General features: G+C 59.6%; 1 protein-coding gene, 1 long non-coding RNA gene and 1 pseudogene across 8 annotated transcripts; 1 reads left to right on the top strand and 2 right to left on the bottom strand.

Moving 5' to 3' along the window:
* Positions 1-2,080: 2,080 nt before the first annotated feature.
* RNH1 (ribonuclease/angiogenin inhibitor 1) lies at positions 2,081-15,740 on the bottom strand. 7 transcript variants are annotated; one of them, XM_003909316.4, is made up of 10 exons: positions 15,581-15,740; positions 10,276-10,447; positions 8,457-8,627; positions 7,810-7,980; positions 7,036-7,206; positions 6,786-6,956; positions 6,477-6,647; positions 5,993-6,163; positions 2,448-2,618; positions 2,081-2,347 (listed from the first exon to the last, which is right to left on the bottom strand). In XM_003909316.4, exons 2-10 carry the CDS (start codon positions 10,359-10,361, stop codon positions 2,260-2,262), a joined length of 1,371 nt encoding a protein of 456 aa, XP_003909365.1. In that variant the 5' UTR covers positions 10,362-10,447; positions 15,581-15,740; the 3' UTR covers positions 2,081-2,259. The 7 variants fall into 7 exon arrangements, with proteins under 7 accessions (XP_003909365.1, XP_009183455.1, XP_009183451.1 ...); XM_009185191.4 differs by lacking the exon at positions 15,581-15,740 and adding an exon at positions 12,985-13,189 and having other exon boundaries at positions 10,276-10,379; XM_009185187.4 differs by lacking the exon at positions 15,581-15,740 and adding an exon at positions 12,985-13,188.
* Positions 10,424-11,770, bottom strand: LOC103877353 (annotated as a pseudogene).
* LOC103877352 lies at positions 15,620-16,634 on the top strand. The gene is made up of 2 exons (XR_637009.3): positions 15,620-15,736; positions 16,027-16,634. It is a non-coding gene; the product is annotated as an uncharacterized LOC103877352 (long non-coding RNA).
* Positions 16,635-18,226: the final 1,592 nt, after the last annotated feature.

Below are 18,226 nucleotides of genomic sequence, written 5' to 3'. Positions count from 1 at the left end.
AAACTTTACCATGAAAATTTTCAAACACAAATGGAGAGAAAAGGGGTTCCCTGAGCCCGGTTCCTAGCAGGGGGGAGGTAAGGGGTGTCGGTGGCTGGTTGGACACAGCCTGAGGGGACTCCAGGAGCCAGAAGCACCCACACTGCCTGCTCTGCCTCAGGGCCCCAGGCTTTAAACAGCTTTACTTTTTTTGACTACTTTTGGGGAAATTTTCAACCCCTGTATGTCAAGGGCTGTAATGTGGAGCATACATGAGAGCAGCCTCCCGGGCTCGGCAGGAAGATGTCCTGTGTGGCCACCACGCCCGGTGCCCAGCAAATCCCTTTTCCAGTCACAGCTACTCACAGCTTTGGCCTCTGCGGCTCTGCCCTGTGCTGCAGGACACGGGGCCTCAGCATCTGCTCTTTGCAGGTGGCAGCTTCGACCCCTCAGGAGGAACTCCGCACTGTGGGGGCCCCTCTCCCCTCCCTCCCTCCTGTGGGACCCACTGTCACTCCACCCGCGCTCTGCATCCCCCTGATGCTCTGAGCCCCGTGGCGGCCGGTGGGGTGGTGGCAGGCGGGGGTGGCGGCAGGCGGGGTGGCGGCCGGCGGGGGTGGCGGCAGGCGGGGGTGGCGGCCGGTGGGGGTGGCGGTCTGCTCGTGGTCACCGTCTGCTCTTCCCAAGGAGCAGGACAAGGCGGGGCTTGGGATGAGTCCTGTGTTCAGGCGCCCGCTGTGTCCCAAAGGCGGCCCCTGGGAGCCTTTCCGGCAGCAACTCAACCCCAGACAGCGCCCAAGGGCTCTGGTTCCCCACACACCGAGATGCTCCGAACTCACGTTGGGCATCTCTTGCCCCAGGCCTGGCATCACCCATGTCCCCAAGGAGCCCTGTTCCCCTGACTAGGGGGGTCATAGTTAAGAAACTAAGATCCTGGGTCATTTTTTAATGTAGGTATGTGTGTATATATGTATGTATGTATGTATTTTTGAGATGAGTCTTGCTCTGTTGCTGGAGTGCACTGGCGCAATCTCAGTTCACTGCAACCTCCACCTCCCAGGTTCAAGCCATTCTCGTGCCTCAGCCTCCCGAGTAGCTGGGATTACAGGCATGGCCACCACGCCCAGCTAAATTTTGTATTTCTAGTACAGACGGGGTTTCATCATGTTGGCCAGGCTGGTCTCGAACTCCCGACCTCAGGAGTTCCCGACCTGATCCACCCACCTCAGCCTCCCAAAGTGCTGGGATTACAGGCAGGCGTGAGCCACTGTGCCCGGCCTCCGCACCCAGCCCCTGGGTCGCTTTAAAGGGCTTTATTGGGCCGGGTGCGATGGCTCACACCAGTAATATCCAAGACCAAACACCAGCCTGGGCAACATGGCAAGACACTGTCTCTACAAAAAATACAAAAATTAGCCAGGTGTGGGGGTGCACGCCTGTAGTCCCAGCTACCTGGGAGGCTGAAGTGGGAGGACGGTTTGAGTCCCGGAGGTCGAGGCTGCAGTGAGCCAAGATCGCGCCACTGCACTCCCACCTGGATGAGTGAGAGACCTTGTCCAAAAAAGGGGGGTTGCCGGGGAGCTTCTTTGCAATGAATTTGTAGTTGCTGACGCAGCATCAGACCTTTGAAAGCTGACAAGCGTCCCCCCTCTTGGCTGGGCAGGGCACCCCGGGCTGGCCCACCTTGATCAGCTGCCCACCCGTGGGCAAGATGGGCTGCCCCTGAGGGTGGGCCCCACCGTCCCACACAGAGCTGCAGACAAAGCTGGGGCGAGAACTGGGCTCCAGGCAGGACCCCAGGTCGGGCTGCGCTGGGCAGTGCTGGGAGCTCCTGAGGCTCCAGGGTGGGAGTGGCTGGGCCTGCGGGCAGCTCCCAGCAGGCGTCACCCTGCACAGGCAGAACCAAGGGGCATCCCCCACCCCAGGCAGGGCCTGCCCTGTGCTCCCCAGTGTGGGTGGGGTGCGGCTCACAGGACCCAGGGCCTTGGGCTGCTTCCCTGGTGCAGGTCCCTTAGGCAGTGAGAAACCCATGCCACGTGAGGTGGTGTCGTCTCTGATGCCAGCACAACTCGCAGGGACCCCAGGAAGGACAAGAGCCCCTCCTGCCAAGAAAGTGCTTTAATGGTTTATAAAGTGTCCAAAATATACTGGCAAAAATAAGCGGATCTGAGCGTTTCTCTTCAAACCTAGGATATGCAGGGCGAGGACATGGCAGGGGCTGGTCAGCCCCAGGGGTGCCTCGAAGCCGGTCGTCCAGGGAGAGCAGCGACAGGAAGCGCCTCAGGAGATGACCCTCAGGGATGGCTTCTCCTCCTCCAGGGCCTGCAGCCGGTCCTCCATCGCCTCGGACCAGTAAATGTCGTACAGGCTGCACAGAGGCCAGAAGGGAGGCATGGGCCTGTGTCCTCCCCAACCCCCGCCTTCCTCCCTGGGCAGCCCTGGCCACACCACCCAACGCGTCCACATACACCAGCTGCTCCAGGAGGCAGCCCGGCTGCCGGACACTCTCCACCAGCTGCAGGACGCCCGCATCCCCCAGGCAGTTGTTGCTGAGGTCCAGCTCGCGCAGGCTATGGTTGGCCAACAGGGTCGCGGCAAGGCTGCTGCAGCTGCTGTCACTCATATCACAGTCGCCAAGCCTGGGTGGAGCAGGGTGGGGGTCAGGGTGTGGGGCGTGCCTGGCACCACATGACCGGCCGAGCAGCCTGGGCCTGGGGGGCGCGATGGAGGCCCACGCCGCGAAGCCCAAGGACCGACGGACACCTGTGCTCGGCAACTCGGGACCCTCCGGTGGGGCCGTCCCCAAGGCTCAGCCTTGGCAGCTTGTCTCACTGTCCCTCTATGGCCCTGGGCAGGTTCCCCACCACAGACAAAGGCCACACAGACAAGTGGGGCACGGCAGCCTGACACCTGAGACCTCCCGCAGGGAGGAGAAAAGACAGGAGGGAGATGCCGTCCACCCAGAGAGCCACACCCACTCCCTTGCCTCTCCTCGGGGTGGGCTTCAGAGGAGAAGCCAGCTAGAGGCCGAGGGGCAGCTGTGGGGAAACGAGGGTATGGAGACCACCAAGAAAGGCACAGAGTGGACAACAGACTTGAGGTTCCAGAGAGAAACGAGGGTACACAGGCCAGACAAGAGGGTGGAGGAGACAAGACCCGACACCCACTTCCCAGGGTGGAGCCGCCACAGGCCGGACAGCAAGGCCAAGGAGTTGCGCTGGGCCTCTCCAAAGTGGGGGCCAAGGAAGCTGCAGGACTCCCACCCTGTGCAGTGGCTCAGGGGGAACCAGTCTGCAGTGACCAGGACCCAAGGTTCCTCTCCACACCTGGAACACCCACAAGGTCCTGGCAGCCAGGATGGTGTCCCCTGGCAGGGAACTGGAAATCCCCCAGCAGGAGGAAGCCCTCGGGAAACATAGCCATGACTCGGTCTGCAGGACCCCCTGACCAGCATGACTCAGCCTGCAGGGCCCACTGTCCAGGGCTCCGAGGCCTCACTCAGAACCTGGTGCCCAGCCCAGGATGACCAGCCACCCATGGAAAGCCCCTGGCAAGAGGCACACGGGAAATAGCAAACAAAAGACAAAACACTGAGGATGGAAATTCAGTAGACTGGCTGGTAAATGAGAACATCTCCCAAAAATAAAACATCGAAGAGAAAGAAAATTTGGAGAGCACAATTAGAGGGCCAGTCCACAAGACATCAGGACAGGCTCATGGGCACACCAAAGAGAAAGGGAAGAAAAGAGAGAAAAAAATCAGCAAAGGCATATTTTCTTAGAACCAAGTATCCAGCACAGTCAAAGAACAAGACCCACATCAAGGCCAAGCACATGGAACCCCGAACACAATGGACAAAGAAATCTGGAAAAACTGCTGAGAAAAAGCAGATCATGCGCACAAGATCACAGTGGCTCATGCCTGTAATCCCAGCACTTTGGGAGGCTGAGGCAGGCTCATCATTTGAGGTCAGGAGTTCAAGACCAGCCTGCCCAACATGGTGAAACCCCATCTCTACTAAAAATAAAAAAATTAGGCTGGGCATAGTGGCTCACTCCTGTAATCCCAGCTCTTTGGGAGGCCAAGGCAGGTGGATCACGGGTCAGGAGATCGAGACCATCCTGGCTAACATGGTGACACCCAGTCTCTACTAAAAATGCAAAAAACTAGCCGGGCGAGGTGGCGGGCGCCTGTAGTCCCAGCTACTCGGGAGGCTGAGACGAGAATGGCGTGAACCCGGGAGGCGGAGCTTGCAGTGAGCCGAGATCTGGCCACTGCACTTCAGCCTGGGCGACAGAACAAGACTGTCTCAAAAAAAAAAAAAAAAAAGCTGGGCACAATGGCACACGCTATACCCAGCTAAATGATCCAAGGGCAGAGCAGGGGCACAAGGCCTCCAAAAATTACCTTCTGCAGAAACATTTCTCAGGAAGCTGCAAGAAAACGTGCTTCAACAAAGGGAGGAAATCCGGAAAGACATCCTGACCCGGAAAGACATCCTGACCCGGAAAGACATCCTGAGCCGGGCAGGGTTCCCGCGCGGGAGGAAGGTGGGCGGGGCTTCCAGGAAGACGGACCACAGGGTGGCCAGGGAGGCTAGAGCCGCATAAAGCTCTCAGATTTCATGAACTATGACCTCTTTCAAAGCTAAAAAGAGAACTCAAAGTGGTGCCACCACCCTGCCTTGCCCAGCACATGAACATGCATGCTCGCTCTCACCCATGTACTCATGCACATGCACACTCGTGCTGACACGTGCTCACACAAATGCTCACTCTCACCCATGTGCTCCCACACATGGACAGTCGTGCTCACACTCATGTTCTCACACACAGACACGCATGCTCACTCTTGCCTGTGTGCTCATTCTTGCTGTGCTCATACACTCATGCTCACAGACACGTGCTCACTCTCGCCCATGTGCTCCCACATGGACAGTCGTGCTCACACTCATGTTCTCACGGACACTCATGCTCACTCTTACCCATGTGCTGACACAATCATGCTTACACGTGCTCACATGGACACTCGTGCTCACACTCGCTTGTGCTCACACACTCATGCTCACGTGCTCACTCGTGCTCTCACCCATGTGCTCACAGACTCGTGCTCACACACACGGACACGTGGCTCACTCTCGCCCATGTGTTCACACACACGGGCAGTCATGCCCACACGTTCTCACACACGGACACTTGTGCTCACACATACGAACACTTGTGCTCACTCTTGCCCATGTGCTCACACACACAGTTGTGCTCATTCTCACACGGACACTCCTCTGGCTCGTGCTCACACACACGGACACTCATGCTCACATACACAGACACGTGCTCACTCTCGCTCGTGCTCACACACACGTACACTCGCTCACTCTCGCCCATGTGCTCAGACACGCTCATACACACTAGTGCTCTCACCCATGTGCTCACATACGGACACTCGTGCTCACACGGATACTCGTGCTCACCCATGTACTCACACACGGACACTCATGCTCACTCTCGCTCATGTGGTTACATGAACACTCGTGCGCATGCCCATGTGCACAAACGGACATTTGTGCTCACACTCGGGCTCTCTCACCCATGTGATTTCACGGACACACATGCTCACACTCATGTGCTCACACAGACACTGCTCATTCTCGCCCATGTGCTCACACACACGGACACTCGGGCTCACACATGCTCACATTCATGGACACTCGTGCTCACACATGCTCACATGGACACTTGTGCTCTCTTGCCCATGTGCTCACAGACACCCATGCTCACACTCATGCTCACACACACGTGCTCACATACGCCTCACCCATGTGCACACTCATGCTCACACACTTGTGCTCACACCCACATGTGCTCACACACGGACACTTGCGCTCACTCTCACCCATGTGCTCACACACACGGACACTCGTGCTCACACAGACACTTGTGCTCACTCGCCCATGTGCTCACACACGTGCACATGACCTCCCAAATATGCGTACTCGTGTCCCTCTCACACTCACCAGAGCACCCGCAGCACGGAGCCGGGCTGGCCCAAGCCCTTGCAGAGTTCCTGCACGCCCGCGTCCCCCAGCCTGTTGTTGCTTATCTGCAGCTCCAGGAGAAACTTATTCTGGGTCAGCACTGAGCTGAAGTGGGAGCAGCAGGCGGCTGTGAAGCTGCAGGACTTCACCCTGTGGACAGACAGGACTGAGGCCTGGCAGGGGACCAGGCTGGCCCACAATTGCAACTGGCCCTTCTCCTGAAGGCCCCACATGGACCTGAGCAAAAACATCTGAGAGCCTCCCAAGGTGTGGGCACCTGCACCTGGTCCTCAGCCCCAAGCACCGTTACTATCAAACCACAGGCTGCTCCCTGGCCCATGCATTCTGAACGCTGGAGCTGAGCCCAGCACCTCCACTGGAGTCGCTCACTCCTCCCCTGGTCTCCTTGGTGACCCTGGCCCTCTCTTGGGCGACAGGGCCCTGCCCCGACAGCCACACTCACCACAGTGACTCCAGCTGGCAGCCGGGCTCCAGCAGCGTCTCACACAACAGCCGGGCACCCTCGTCCCCCAGCTCGTTGCCGGCCAGGCTGAGCTCCTTCAGGCTCTCCTTGGTCCTGAGGACACGGCACAGATCCGCGCAGCCCTTGGCGGTGATGCCACACTCCCAGATCCTGCAGGACATGGACCCCCCCAGACTTTCCTCAGCGCCATCTCATGGCCTGAGGTGCGCCCAGCGGGTGGGGGAGGGCTCTGAGGACGGCCCGCGGCCCCTTACCCTCCAGGAAGGAGGCCTCGGGGAGGTGACTCACCACAGGGTCCTGAGGCTGGAGCTGGGGTGGAGCAGCCCTGGGCACAGCTCTGCAATGCCCACATCACCCAGCTTGTTGCTGCCCAGGGCCAGCTCCCGCAGCGAGGCCTTGGAGGCCACGATGCTGCACAGGTCCCGGCAATTGTTTGACGTGATACCACAGCTCTCCAGCCTGGGGACGCAGGTCACGCATGAAGCAGCATGGGACCCCCCAGCCCACACCCCGCACCTCCCCAAGGCCCAGGGCCTACTTGAGCGCCTCCAGCTGGCAGGGGGAATCCTTCAGGCCCTGGCACAGCACACGGACGCCGGCCTCATTGATGTCGTTGTTGCTAACCGTGAGCTCCTTGAAGTCCGGCTTGGCCCTGAGCACGGAGGCCAGGGGCTCGCAGCTGGCAGCCGAGAGGTTGCAATACTCAAGCCTGGGGGGTAGCCGAGCTTAGCACCACACAGGAATGTGCACCAGCCAAGGGTGTGATGCCGGGGAGTGCAGGGGGGTGCTGGTGTCTCATCTCTCCCTCAGCCTTCTCCTGCCTAGGCATCAGGTGGCAGTGCTGAGGGCCCCCCCAGACTCATCCAGAGGCCCAGGCCTCTGTGGACACCGGCATTCCTTCCGGAAACCCCTCACCCCCTCCCCGACCTCGGACCTCGGGGCCCATCCAGGCCCAGGAGAAAGAAACCAGCCTCTGGAGGGCAAGGCCGCCTGCACGTGCCAGGCCGTGGTCAACTCACAGTGGTCGGGCCCCCCACACACACTGAAGTGGTGAGTGGAGCCGGACTCACGGCCAGGTCTGATCCCACTGTCAGGTCCTGGGGCAGCTGTGCCTTGCAAAGGGCAACTGGAGGGGGAGGGAGGGCGACGACAGATCCCCCCAGTCCCAGCATCATGAAGAGGGGAGAGCACCACAAGGACCCTGTGACCTGAGTCCCTCCTCACGGCTCCTGGCAGGCGATGTGCTATATAGGGGGCTGGCTGGGGGACAGGCAGTGGAGAGCATGGGTCCTGGGGCAGGGGACACACTCACTGCAGCTTTTCCAGGCGGCACTGGGGGTCCAGGAGTCCCTCGCAGAGCAGCTGCAGGCCCGCATCCCCCAAGAGGTTGTCGCTGAGGTGCAGCTCCTGCAGCGTGGGCAGGGAGCGTAGCGTGCCGGACAGGACCCCGCAGCCGGCCCCCGTCAGGTAGCAGTTCTGGAGGCTGGAGCATACCTGGCCGTCAGCAGGGCTCCCCTGAGCCAAACTGCCACACCCTTCACCTGCCAGAGCCTGGAGCCCGGAGCGGCGCTCTGCAGGCAGTAGGTCTGTACTGCTCCTTCCCTGGACAGGGCTCTGGGGTCTCCAGGCCGAGTGAAGGAGGGCACACGTGTGGCTTGGCTCAGGGAAACCTTGTCTGCAGACACACCCTTCAGCAGGGGTCCTGTGGTGATGCTGGAAGGCCAGGGATGGCAGGCGGGCCCAGACCTTGGGCGCAGGGGCTGGGACAAGGCAGGAGGGGCCCTGTTCTCCCGCCATGAGGCCACCAGGCCTGTGTGCCTCTGGCTGATGCTGGAAATGCCTGCTGCCACCGCCTGCCCACCCACAGCTGCCCACGAGCCCCTGGCAGCTTTGTCCCCTGCTGCCGGGCTACCAAAGCAGGCCGCACCAGGCCAGAGGCAGTGCCAGGCCCCACCTCACCTCAGCTTCTGGATCTTGCAGGAGGGGCTCTGCAGGCCCTGGAGCACGCAGTGCACGCCGGCATCACCCAGCTCATTGCTGCGCAGGCTGAGTTCTGTCAGTGCAGGGTTGACTCGGAGTGCCGAGCTGATGTCGCCGCACCGTGCCTCTGTGAGGCCACAGTCGTCCAGCCTGCAACCAGACCCCAGGGTCATGCGGGCCACGCTCAGGCTCCACCACTACCCCACGCGCAGATTACAACCCATCAGCGGGCCCAGAAGACAGCAAGGCAAGTCACACAGGACGTTGCAGAAATCAAACAAAAAAGAGGGGAACTGTTCTGTGAAAGTTTTAAGATGCTTGCACGTATGCAGACATGTGCCTGAGGCCTCACGTGCTCCTCACCTCCAACCCTGAGGCACGAAGCACAAAAGCTCCTGGTCTGTCTCTAGGGAAAAAAATCAAACCTGTCTGAGGTAACACCTATGGGAACTGCCTGGAACAGGACGCAGCAGGTAGTTCAGACACCGGAGCAAATACACAGTGACACCAGCTCCTAACATGACAAATACACATACTCCAGTGCTTCCTGATTAAATGAATAACTGAATAAATACAGCTAGGAAAAAAACCAGGTCTTGCTCACAAAAGAATGACAATTGATCAATGTGGAAGAAAGAAAAAAATTACAAAATTCAGACCGGGCGCGGTGGCTCACACCTGCAATCCCAGCACTTTGGGAGGCCGAGGTGGGCGTCACCTGAGGTCAGGAGTTCGAGACCAGCCTGGCCAACATGGTGAAATCCGTCTCTACTAAAAATACAAAAAGTAGCCGGGCGTGGTGGCAGGTGCCTGTAATCCCAGCTACTCGGGAGGCTGAGGCAGGAGGACTGCTTGAGCCCAGGAGGTCGAGGCTTCACGAGCCATGATGGAGCCGTGATGGAACCACTCCAGCTTGGGCAACAGAGCGAGGCCCTGTCTCTAAAAACAAAAAGAATTTAAAGTATCTCTCGAAGGCACTGATCGGTCACAGGAGGAAAGGCAGTGGCGTCACAGTGAAGAGGATTCTTGCCAAAAATGCGGGACTTCAACCATGAGAAACCATCAGACAAGCCCCAAGAGAGGACGTCCTACAGGAGCACGGCCAGAACCTCAGATCACCAGAACCCAGAGAGATGAGGGGACAGTCACAGACGTGGAGAGGGCTAAGGAGACGGAGGACTGAGGGCCACACAATCCTGGACCAGTCAGGAAGAAGAAAAGGGCAGGACGGAAAAGCAGACTCTGCCTGGAGGTGCTGGGCCAGAGCCAGCGTCCGCAGGTACACAGGACCCCTCACCAGGGAGCCCCGTACAGTCCTCATCACCCTCCGCAAACCTGACACTACTTCAAATAACCAGCTAGAAAGAGACAAGATGAGACCCACCCAGGCACTCATGTCCTGCTTGTGAAGCCACTGGGGTTGTGAGGACCTCGAGGGCCAAGGACTCCCAGCCCCCAGCTTGGCAGGGACAGGCAGCGCCCCACGGAGGCTCATGGAGGGGACCCCAGCTGTGTCCTGCCCTCGTGTCTGCAAGGGAGGGAGATGGGCGGAGACACCAGAGCCAGAGATCCACTGGCCAGTGCCGGTTCACACTGCACGAGCCTGGAACGGGCTTTACGTTTCTAAATGGTCGACGAGAAGCACAAGAATCACATTTCATGCACGTGGAAGCTGCATGGAATTCATACTTCACGTCCATAAACAAGGCATTCCAGAGCAGTGCACCCTTCAGAGGAAGCCGCCACCCGCGAGCCTGCCCCTGCCAGCACCCCAAGGCCACCCCGAGGGCAAGCGTACCTGACCACTTGGCACTGCTGGAGCAGGGGGAGGAGCTCAGCCCACCTAGCGTCACTCAGCTGCTCACACTGGATGTCCAGGCTCATGGTGGAGGTGAAGAGTGGCTGGGTGGGAGGCAGAAGGAAGAGAACGTCTTGGCCAAATCCCCTCACCGTTTCACAGGCCGGAGATTCTGCAAACGAGAAAAGTCCAAACAGGACCCACAGCGCTGATGTTTCAGGAGGAGCCGCAGCCACTCCCGGAGCAAACACGTCCTCTTCAGCACCTTCCCCACCTTCGTCTCTGGAGCAGACGTCGGGAGTGGGGCAGGGGGGCAGGGACCAGCACCCACCCCCAGAAAGGCCACCATGGGCAGCAGAGCTTGGGAACACAGATGCCAGCCCACCACCTGGCTGTCGCCACCCAGCCTCTGTGGGCACCTCCTCCTGCCTTATAGAGGGCGGGACAGCAGCAGTCCAGGAAGCCCATGCCTCTCATTTGCCTGGGCAAGGACAGGGTAGGGTGGGGTGGTCTGTGAGCCTGGAGGCCCCCGCAGGGGAGCAAGGGAGTCTGTGCACTTGGCCTGTGTCTCACTCTGAGGACAGGCAGACTGGGCGGGCCAGGCAGGCGGCCCACAAAGCCAGAGACCTCCCAGGATGCCAGGATCCTGGACCCGGCCAGTGTCCCAAGCAAGACAGAGCAGATGGTGCAGTCACTTGGGGTGCCAGCTTCCATGGCCCCCTTCTGGGGCTGGGGACTCTGCACCAGGCCAGGGCACATCCCCTGTCCCACGGCACACCAGCCCAGAGGCCAGACTGCCAGGCAAGCTGGGAGAGTCAGCCTGGGACGGGCACGGCTGCCACATCCTGAAACCTCCCCAGGCACAGGCCCTGAATATGGAAGGAGGTTCCCGAAGCCCTGCGAGCACAGCTCAGGTACCTGCCAGGGGCCTGGGGAAGGGAAGCGGTCAGGCAGAGACAGCCACCCCAAACCTCGGTAGGTGGATACATTCCCTGAGCACCTGCCAAGCACTGGCCTGGGGACTACAGCAGGGCAGGAACCTGGAGAGGAGGCTCGATGGCCAGGAGGCCTCCCTGGAAGCAGCAGCCCTGATGCCACACTGAGGGGGAGGGCGGGCAGGGCTGGGGAGAGGCTCTCATCCAAAAGCCCCAGGGAGCTGGCAGGATCCACTCCAGGAAATGACGCAACCCCAGCTGCCCTTCAGAAAGACGGCCAACAGGACCGCTCGAGAGGCTCCTGGTGCCCCGACACCCCCAGCTGCCTGAGTCTGTGTGCCAGGCACTCCTCTTCCCGGGGCTGGTTCAGAGGCGGCTGGTCCACTCCGGATGAGTGGAGGGAAGAGGCCCCTGGTACCAACCAGGAGGAAAGAGGCAAGGCTGGGCTCGGGTCCACACGCCTGGGCCCCAGGCCTGCAAGGACAGTGGCAAAGCGCGGTGACACCCCACGGCCCCACGCGGAGGAACTGAATCCACCCGACCCGAAGCACGTGAGCAACACCGACCAGGGTGTGGTCACCCAAACTCTGACTCCAGAATCCAGTCATCGGGAGGTGCTGTGGGCGGCAGGGGGTCTCAGGCGGCTGCCCAGGCTGCACATGCTCTGCACATCCAGCCCGACACTCCTGTGTCCTCCGTAGCCAGATGAAAGGTGGCCCCAGGGTGTCCTCCTCCTGGGAAAGCTTGGTGGGGGCTCAGGGAGGCCAGCGCTCCTGTGACCATCTGGAACTAGGGCTGTGGGAGTGGCCCCGTCCCCACCCCTCAGGCTTGGCCAGACCCTGCTGTATCCCAGGAAGGCCCTTCTGAACCTCTGTGGGTCACAGATCCCACTGAGAACCTCACAAAAATGTGGGTGTAAACGCCCTTCTCTGTGACTGGAGGAGGCCCTGGCTCCCTACACAGCCAGGGCTAAAGCACATTCAGGAACCCGCCACCACCAGCCAGCAGCCTGCTTTGGTCAAGGCAGGGGTCTGAACAGCGGCCCTAACGGTCCCTTATCCGGAAACCAGACCTTCCCAACCTTAGGGCGGGACGTCTCCGCAGCGCCCAAGGCCTGAGCCCCCCCGCCCCGGGGAGCCACACAGGAGGGGCGGTTCGGAGGCCAATTCAGGTCCTTCGGTTCCGACGTGATGGGGACGTGGACACGGCGACCTCCGAGGGGCGCAGGGCCACCCTCTAGGGAGACACGGGCCACGCTCAGGCGACGCGCAAAGGTTCCCGGTCCCTGGGACTCCCGCCCGCGTCGAGTCCCTCGAACCCGCTAGTTCTGGACACCCTGCCGCGCACTAAAGGGCTGGGAGGGAACCTCAGAAAAACACGGAGGGGGTCTCCCCTGCTTCTCTGCCCCGCCCGCGCCCGCTCAGCCGGGACGCTCACCCGGCGCCGCCGCCGCAGACCCAAGGCCCGGGCCGCTTCGCGCTCCTTCCGCCCAGGCGGGGGCGGGCGGAGCCTCCAGCCTTGCCCAGCTCAGTCCCCGGGCCTTGTTCCAGTTACTACCCCAGCTTCCCCACTCCCCCCTCGGTCGGGGGTGAAGCCTGACGTCCGCATCCCGTTTCCCACCGTCTGGCCCCAACCAGCCTTTCCACTTAATCTCCCGGAACCGGCGCCTGCACCCGCCTTCCCCCAGACCATCCCTCCAGCTCTGGCAGCCCCTGCCTCCTCCCACAACCAGGCCGGATTCCAAGAATTCCCCAAACACTAAAATAAAGCAAACCTGAGACACCCCTTTTTGCTACCAGACTGGAGATGATGGAACAGATTGACGATGATTTGTTGTGGCTGACGCGAAATGGGCGAGGCAGTGAGGAGAGGTTTTAGAGAGCCACTGGGCCCTCCTGAAAACTTTGGACACACCCTCCGTTTCTATCAGTCAAGAGTTCTGGCCGGGCGCGGTGGCTCAAGCCTGTAATCCCAGCACTTTGGGAGGCCGAGACGGGTGGATCACGAGGTCAGGAGATCGAGACCATCCTGGCTAACACGGTGAAACCCCGTCTCTACTAAAAAATACAAAAAATTAGCCGGGCGCAGAGGTGGGCGCCTGTAGTCCCAGCTACTCGGGAGGCTGAGGCAGGAGAATGGCGTGAACCCGGGAGGCGGAGCTTGCAGTGAGCTGAGGTCCGGCCACTGCACTCTAGCCTGGGCGACAGAGCGAGACTCCGTCTGAAAAAAAAAAAAAAAATTCTTCTTCATGCCTGAGCTCGGAAAACACGTTCAAAAATATTTTGTTTGGTCCCACCTTTCTGGACCAAACCAATGTGTATCTTAAATGTATTTCATTGATGCCTCGTATCTCTCTAAAACGTATAAAACCAAGCTGCCCCAACCACCTTGGACACATGTTCCCAGGATCTCCACCGGCCGCGGTCACTCATTTTTGGTTCCGAATAAATCCCTTCAAATATTTTACATTTTAACTATTATTATCGACAGTACCTTTTTAAAAATAAGAATGGCCCTGAAAGATGTCAACATCCGAATCTTCAAACCTGTGGTGTTACCTTACGTGGCAAAAGGGACTTTGCAAATATTAGGAATATTGAGATGTGAAGGCTATCCTGGGGTATCTGGGCGGCCGGCATATTATCGTGAGGCTTCTTATGCAGAGACACCAGGTTTTGAAGATGGAAAAAGATGGCCTCTAGAAGTTGGAAAAGCAGATTCTCCTTGGGAACCTCCAGAAGCAACCACCCTTGCCAACACCTGGATTCTAACCTCCTAAAACTCACTTTGGGCTTCTGAGCTTCAGGCCTATAAAACAACCTATCTATGGCAAATTCGTTATAGCAGGGATGAGACAATAGCTCACTGCAGCCTCCTCCTCCAGGGCTCAAGCCATCCTCCTGCCTCAGCGTCCCAAGTAGCTGGGACTACAGGCGTTCACTACCGCAACTGGCTAATTTTTTCTATTTTTTTGTAGAGACGAGGGTCTCACTATGTTGGCCAGGCTGGTCGCAAACTCCCGGGCTCAAGAGATCCGCCCGCCTTGGCCTCCCTAAGTGCTGGGATTACAGGCTGCACCAGCGCATCCAGCCAAATGTAACCTTTTTTTTGTCTGAGACGGAGTTTCACTCTTGTCACCCAGGCTGGAGTGCAGTGGCATCATCTTGGCTCACTGCAACCTCCGCCTCCTGAGTTCAAGCGATTCTCCTACCTCAACCTCCCAAGTAGCTGGGATTACAGGCGGCTGCCACCACGCCCGGCTAATTTTGTATTTTTAGTAGAGACGGGGTTTCACCACGTTGGCCAGGCTGTTCCTGAACTCCTGACCTCAGGTGATCCGTCCGCCTCGCACTCCCAAAATCCTGGGATTACAGGGGTGAGCCACTACGCCCGGCCCCAATGTAACTCTTAATGGCAATATCGTGTGCAGTCTCCCGCTCGTATTCGCTTTACTCGACCAATCGCTAAGACGACACTTGAGACTGTTTTCAGATCTTTAGGCTTTCCACCATCCTAGAAAGGGGCCTTGCCTGGTGCTAACGCCGTTCTGAAACACTACCCAACTGTCCTCGGGAAACGGTGCAGAAGTCCTCTGGTTTCCCCCGAGGCGCGTGGGCACCTTGGCTGGAACCTCGCCCAATAACACGATGTGCCTGGGGCCCCTTCATCATTTCCGCCAACCCTGGGGACAGCCCTGACGCCGGCCCCTAAGAGCCGTTCCAGTTCTGTCGCTCTCCTCCCCGCAGCCCCAGGCGGTAGCTTCGCGGCCCGGCGTCCGGTCTCCCGGTGGTCCCAGAGCGAGGCTCCGCAATGGAGGGCGAAGGACCCTCCCTCCCCGACCTCGCACGACCGAGACCGCCCACCTTTCCCCCAACGCCCGGCGGTGGGAGCCGTTCGAGTCTTCTCCGCCAGGGCGGTCCTTCCCGGGAGGCCGGTTCTTTGGGGGAATAAGGTCAAGGGTTACGTGATTTGGGGAAGAAAGCTCGGCTGGACCAAGATTGCTTGTAGCTCGCTGGAATCTAAAGCACTAAGGGGCAAGACGGCCACGCGACAACCACCCAAGTAGGCGCAGCACCGCCCCCCGCCCCGCGCAGGGACTTCCGGCGCGCCCCAAAGGGGAGCTCGCGGCGCGATGACGTCTTCAGGGAGCGCCACATCCGCCGGGCGGCGCATCTGCCCAGCGCAACCTCGGCCCCGCCTTGCCGGCCCCAGACCCCAGCCCCGCCCGACCCCGCCCCGCCGCGGGAGCGCGCCACTCGCCCGCGCAGCAGGGGCCTCAGTAGCGGTAGGCGCGCGTCTTCCGAAAGCCCGACCGAGGCCGGCGTGGGCGAGGCCTGGCTACAGGCTGACGCACCGCTGGAGCTACTGACCTCGGGACGACTGGCGGACGGTCGCGGGCCTGGAGACCCAGAGCGAGACGGCCGACTTCCTTCTTGAGCCAGCAGAACGGGTTGAATGTGTCGACACCTCCAGCCGCCAGAGTCAGCGGCGCGGGCGTGTTGGAGCCGGCTGGTGGGCGCGGTCAGGTGCGGGGGCGGGGACTACTGGGCGGGGCTCGGTGCAGGGGCGGGGCCTGATGGGCGCAGTCTCGATGCGGGGGCGGGGCCTAGAGGGCGTGGCTTGGCTCGGGGGCGGGGCTCGGCGAAGTACAGTCTTGGCGCAGGGGCGGGGCTCGTGGGGCGAGGCTCGATGCGGGGGCGAGAGGGTCTCGTGGGGACGGGGTCTCCCTAGTAGGCGGGGCTTGGTGCTGGGGGCGGGGCCTGGCGGGCCGCTGCTGTGGCCTCGCACTGGCAGACACTGCTCGGTGATTCCTCAGAATCCTCGGAGGAGGCGGCCAGACCCGGAGCGGCAGCGCCGTGGAGGCGGAGTCGCAGGCGCGGGTCGGGCCTGGCTGGGGCGCGGAGCGCGGTCCCCGGAGAAAGCGGCCGCCTCGGGACAGGAGGGACCTGGGAGAAGCCCCCCTGGGGCGGCTCCGCATGTCGGGGTCGCGCCTCTAGGCGACCTTGGTAGAGGGGCTCCTTTGCGCCGAGATCGCGACCCTCGAAGGAGCCACGGCCCGGTGATCCACGCTGCCCGTCCCGGCCATTGGCTGCGCCTTTGTTGCGTGGGACCCCAGCCCGCAAGGCTTGCAGAGCTGCGGCCTCTTCCCGAGTGTTCTCATCGCGGACCCAGCTGCTCCCGCGTCCATTCTGTGGCCAAGACACCCGAGCGCCGCCCGGAGCCCTGGCACTGAGGGGCGCAGGCCGAGTTCCAGACTAGCCTGGGAAACGCAAAGCGACCCCACCTCCACAAAAGTGGGTTTACTTTAAGTTTTTGACTAGTCCCCAGTTCACAAAATTGACATTTTGGCAGATGAAGATTGCAAGGAAACTGACGGTACGTTAGATTTGTTCTTTAGCAATTTGGTAAACCTCTTCTCTGACTGCCTTTATTATGTATTTATTTTCCAGACAAGGTCTTACTCCGCTGCTTAGGCTGCACTGCAGTGGCGCGTTCCCAGCTCACTGCAGCCTCCACCTCTCGGACTCCAGCGATCCTCCCGCCTCAGCCTCCCAAGTAGCTGGGACCACAGGCGCCAGCACGCCTGGCTAATTGTTTTATTTTATGTAGAGAAGAGGTCTCCCTGTGTTGCCCAGGCTGGTCTTGAATTGGGCTCAAGTGATCCTCCTGCTTCAGCCTCCCATAGCGCTGGAGTTACTGGCAGGAGCCACTGTACCCGGCCTGATCATCTTTAAAGAAGGTGGTTCTGGCCGGGCGCGGTGGCTCAAGCCTGTAATCCCAGCACTTTGGGAGGCTGAGGAGGGTGGATCACCTGAGGTCAGGAGTTCAAGACCAACCTGGCCAACATGGTAAAAACCTGTCTTTACTAAAAATACAAAAATTAGCCAGGCGTGGTGGCAGGCACCTGTAATCCCAGCTATTCGGGAGGCTGAGGCAGGAGAATCGCTTGAACACGAGAGGCAGAGTTGCACTGAGGCTAGACCACACCATTGTACTCCAGCCTGGGCAACAAGATGAAACTCTGGCCGGGCACAGTGGCTCATACCTGTAATCCCAGCACTTTGGGAGGCCAAGGCAGGCAGATCACCTGAGGTCAGGAGTTCGAGACCAGCCTGGCTAGCATGACAAAACCCCATCTCTATTAAAAATACAAAAAATTAGCCAGGCACGGTGGTGCTTGCCTGTAATCCTAGCTACTTGGGAGGCTGAGGCAGGAGAATCACTTGAACCCAGGAGGCAGAGGTTGCAGTGAGCCAAGATCATGCCACTGCACTCCAGCCTGGGCAACAAGAGCGAAACTCCATCTCAAAAAAGAAAAAAAAAAAAGAAACTGTCTCACAAAAAAAGAAGGTGCTTCACACACACACACCCCCCCCCAAGAAAGCTCAGGGCCGGAAGGCAGCCAACCTGGCCGTGACCCTCATCCTGCACACGTGAGCTTGGTGACCAGTGGCTGATTCTTTAACCCTCTAAGCTTTGGAGTCTAGATGTGAGGTTTAAAATTCATGACAAGAAGCTGGAAGGATGCCTCCAGCCTGACTCCTGGACTGGTTCTCTTGACCACTTCAAGAATGACATCTTTGCGAAAGCTGCTAAAATGTTCTGGTTTCATTTCATTCTTTTCTATGCCATGACCTCTTAGATTTGTTCCTGGCAATTCTCATAAGAGTGAAGGAAATGTTTAAAGTGGCTGTTTGGGCTTCCTTTTGTGACACCCTGTGGGGAAGGTGCCCAGGTATGTATGGGTGCTGAGTGTGCGGCCAGCACGGTGTCTGTGGCTGGGCCTCCCTCCTGGACAGTGCGGCCACAGCCCCTGAAAGGTATGTCTTCATTTTTATTTATTTTTATTTTATTTTATTTATTTATTTTTTGAGACGGAGTCTTGCTCTGTTTCCCAGGCTGGAGTACAGTAGCGCCATCTCGGCTCACTGCAAGCTGCGCCTCCCGGGTTCACGCCATTCTCCTGCCTCAGCCTGCCGAGCAGCTGGTACTACAGGTGCCCGCCACCATGCCCG

The sequence above is a fragment of the Papio anubis genome, chromosome 12 (genome assembly GCF_008728515.1).
Source record: "Papio anubis isolate 15944 chromosome 12, Panubis1.0, whole genome shotgun sequence".
Classification (NCBI taxonomy): domain Eukaryota; kingdom Metazoa; phylum Chordata; class Mammalia; order Primates; family Cercopithecidae; genus Papio; species Papio anubis.
This window is presented reverse-complemented; position numbering and strand designations above follow the sequence as displayed.

What these genes read in the sequence shown, in the direction of transcription:
- RNH1 (XM_003909316.4), bottom strand. Translation starts at nt 10,361, where the DNA reads ATGAGCCTGGACATCCAGTGTGAGCAGCTGAGTGACGCTAGGTGGGCT. An exon ending in CAGCAGTGCCAAGTGGTCAG is followed by an intron (nt 8,628 to 10,275) that starts GTACGCTTGCCC and finishes GTCTGGTTGCAG; the next exon opens with GCTGGACGACTGTGGCCTCA. An exon ending in TGCCAGCTGGAGGCGCTCAA is followed by an intron (nt 6,957 to 7,035) that starts GTAGGCCCTGGG and finishes CTGCGTCCCCAG; the next exon opens with GCTGGAGAGCTGTGGTATCA.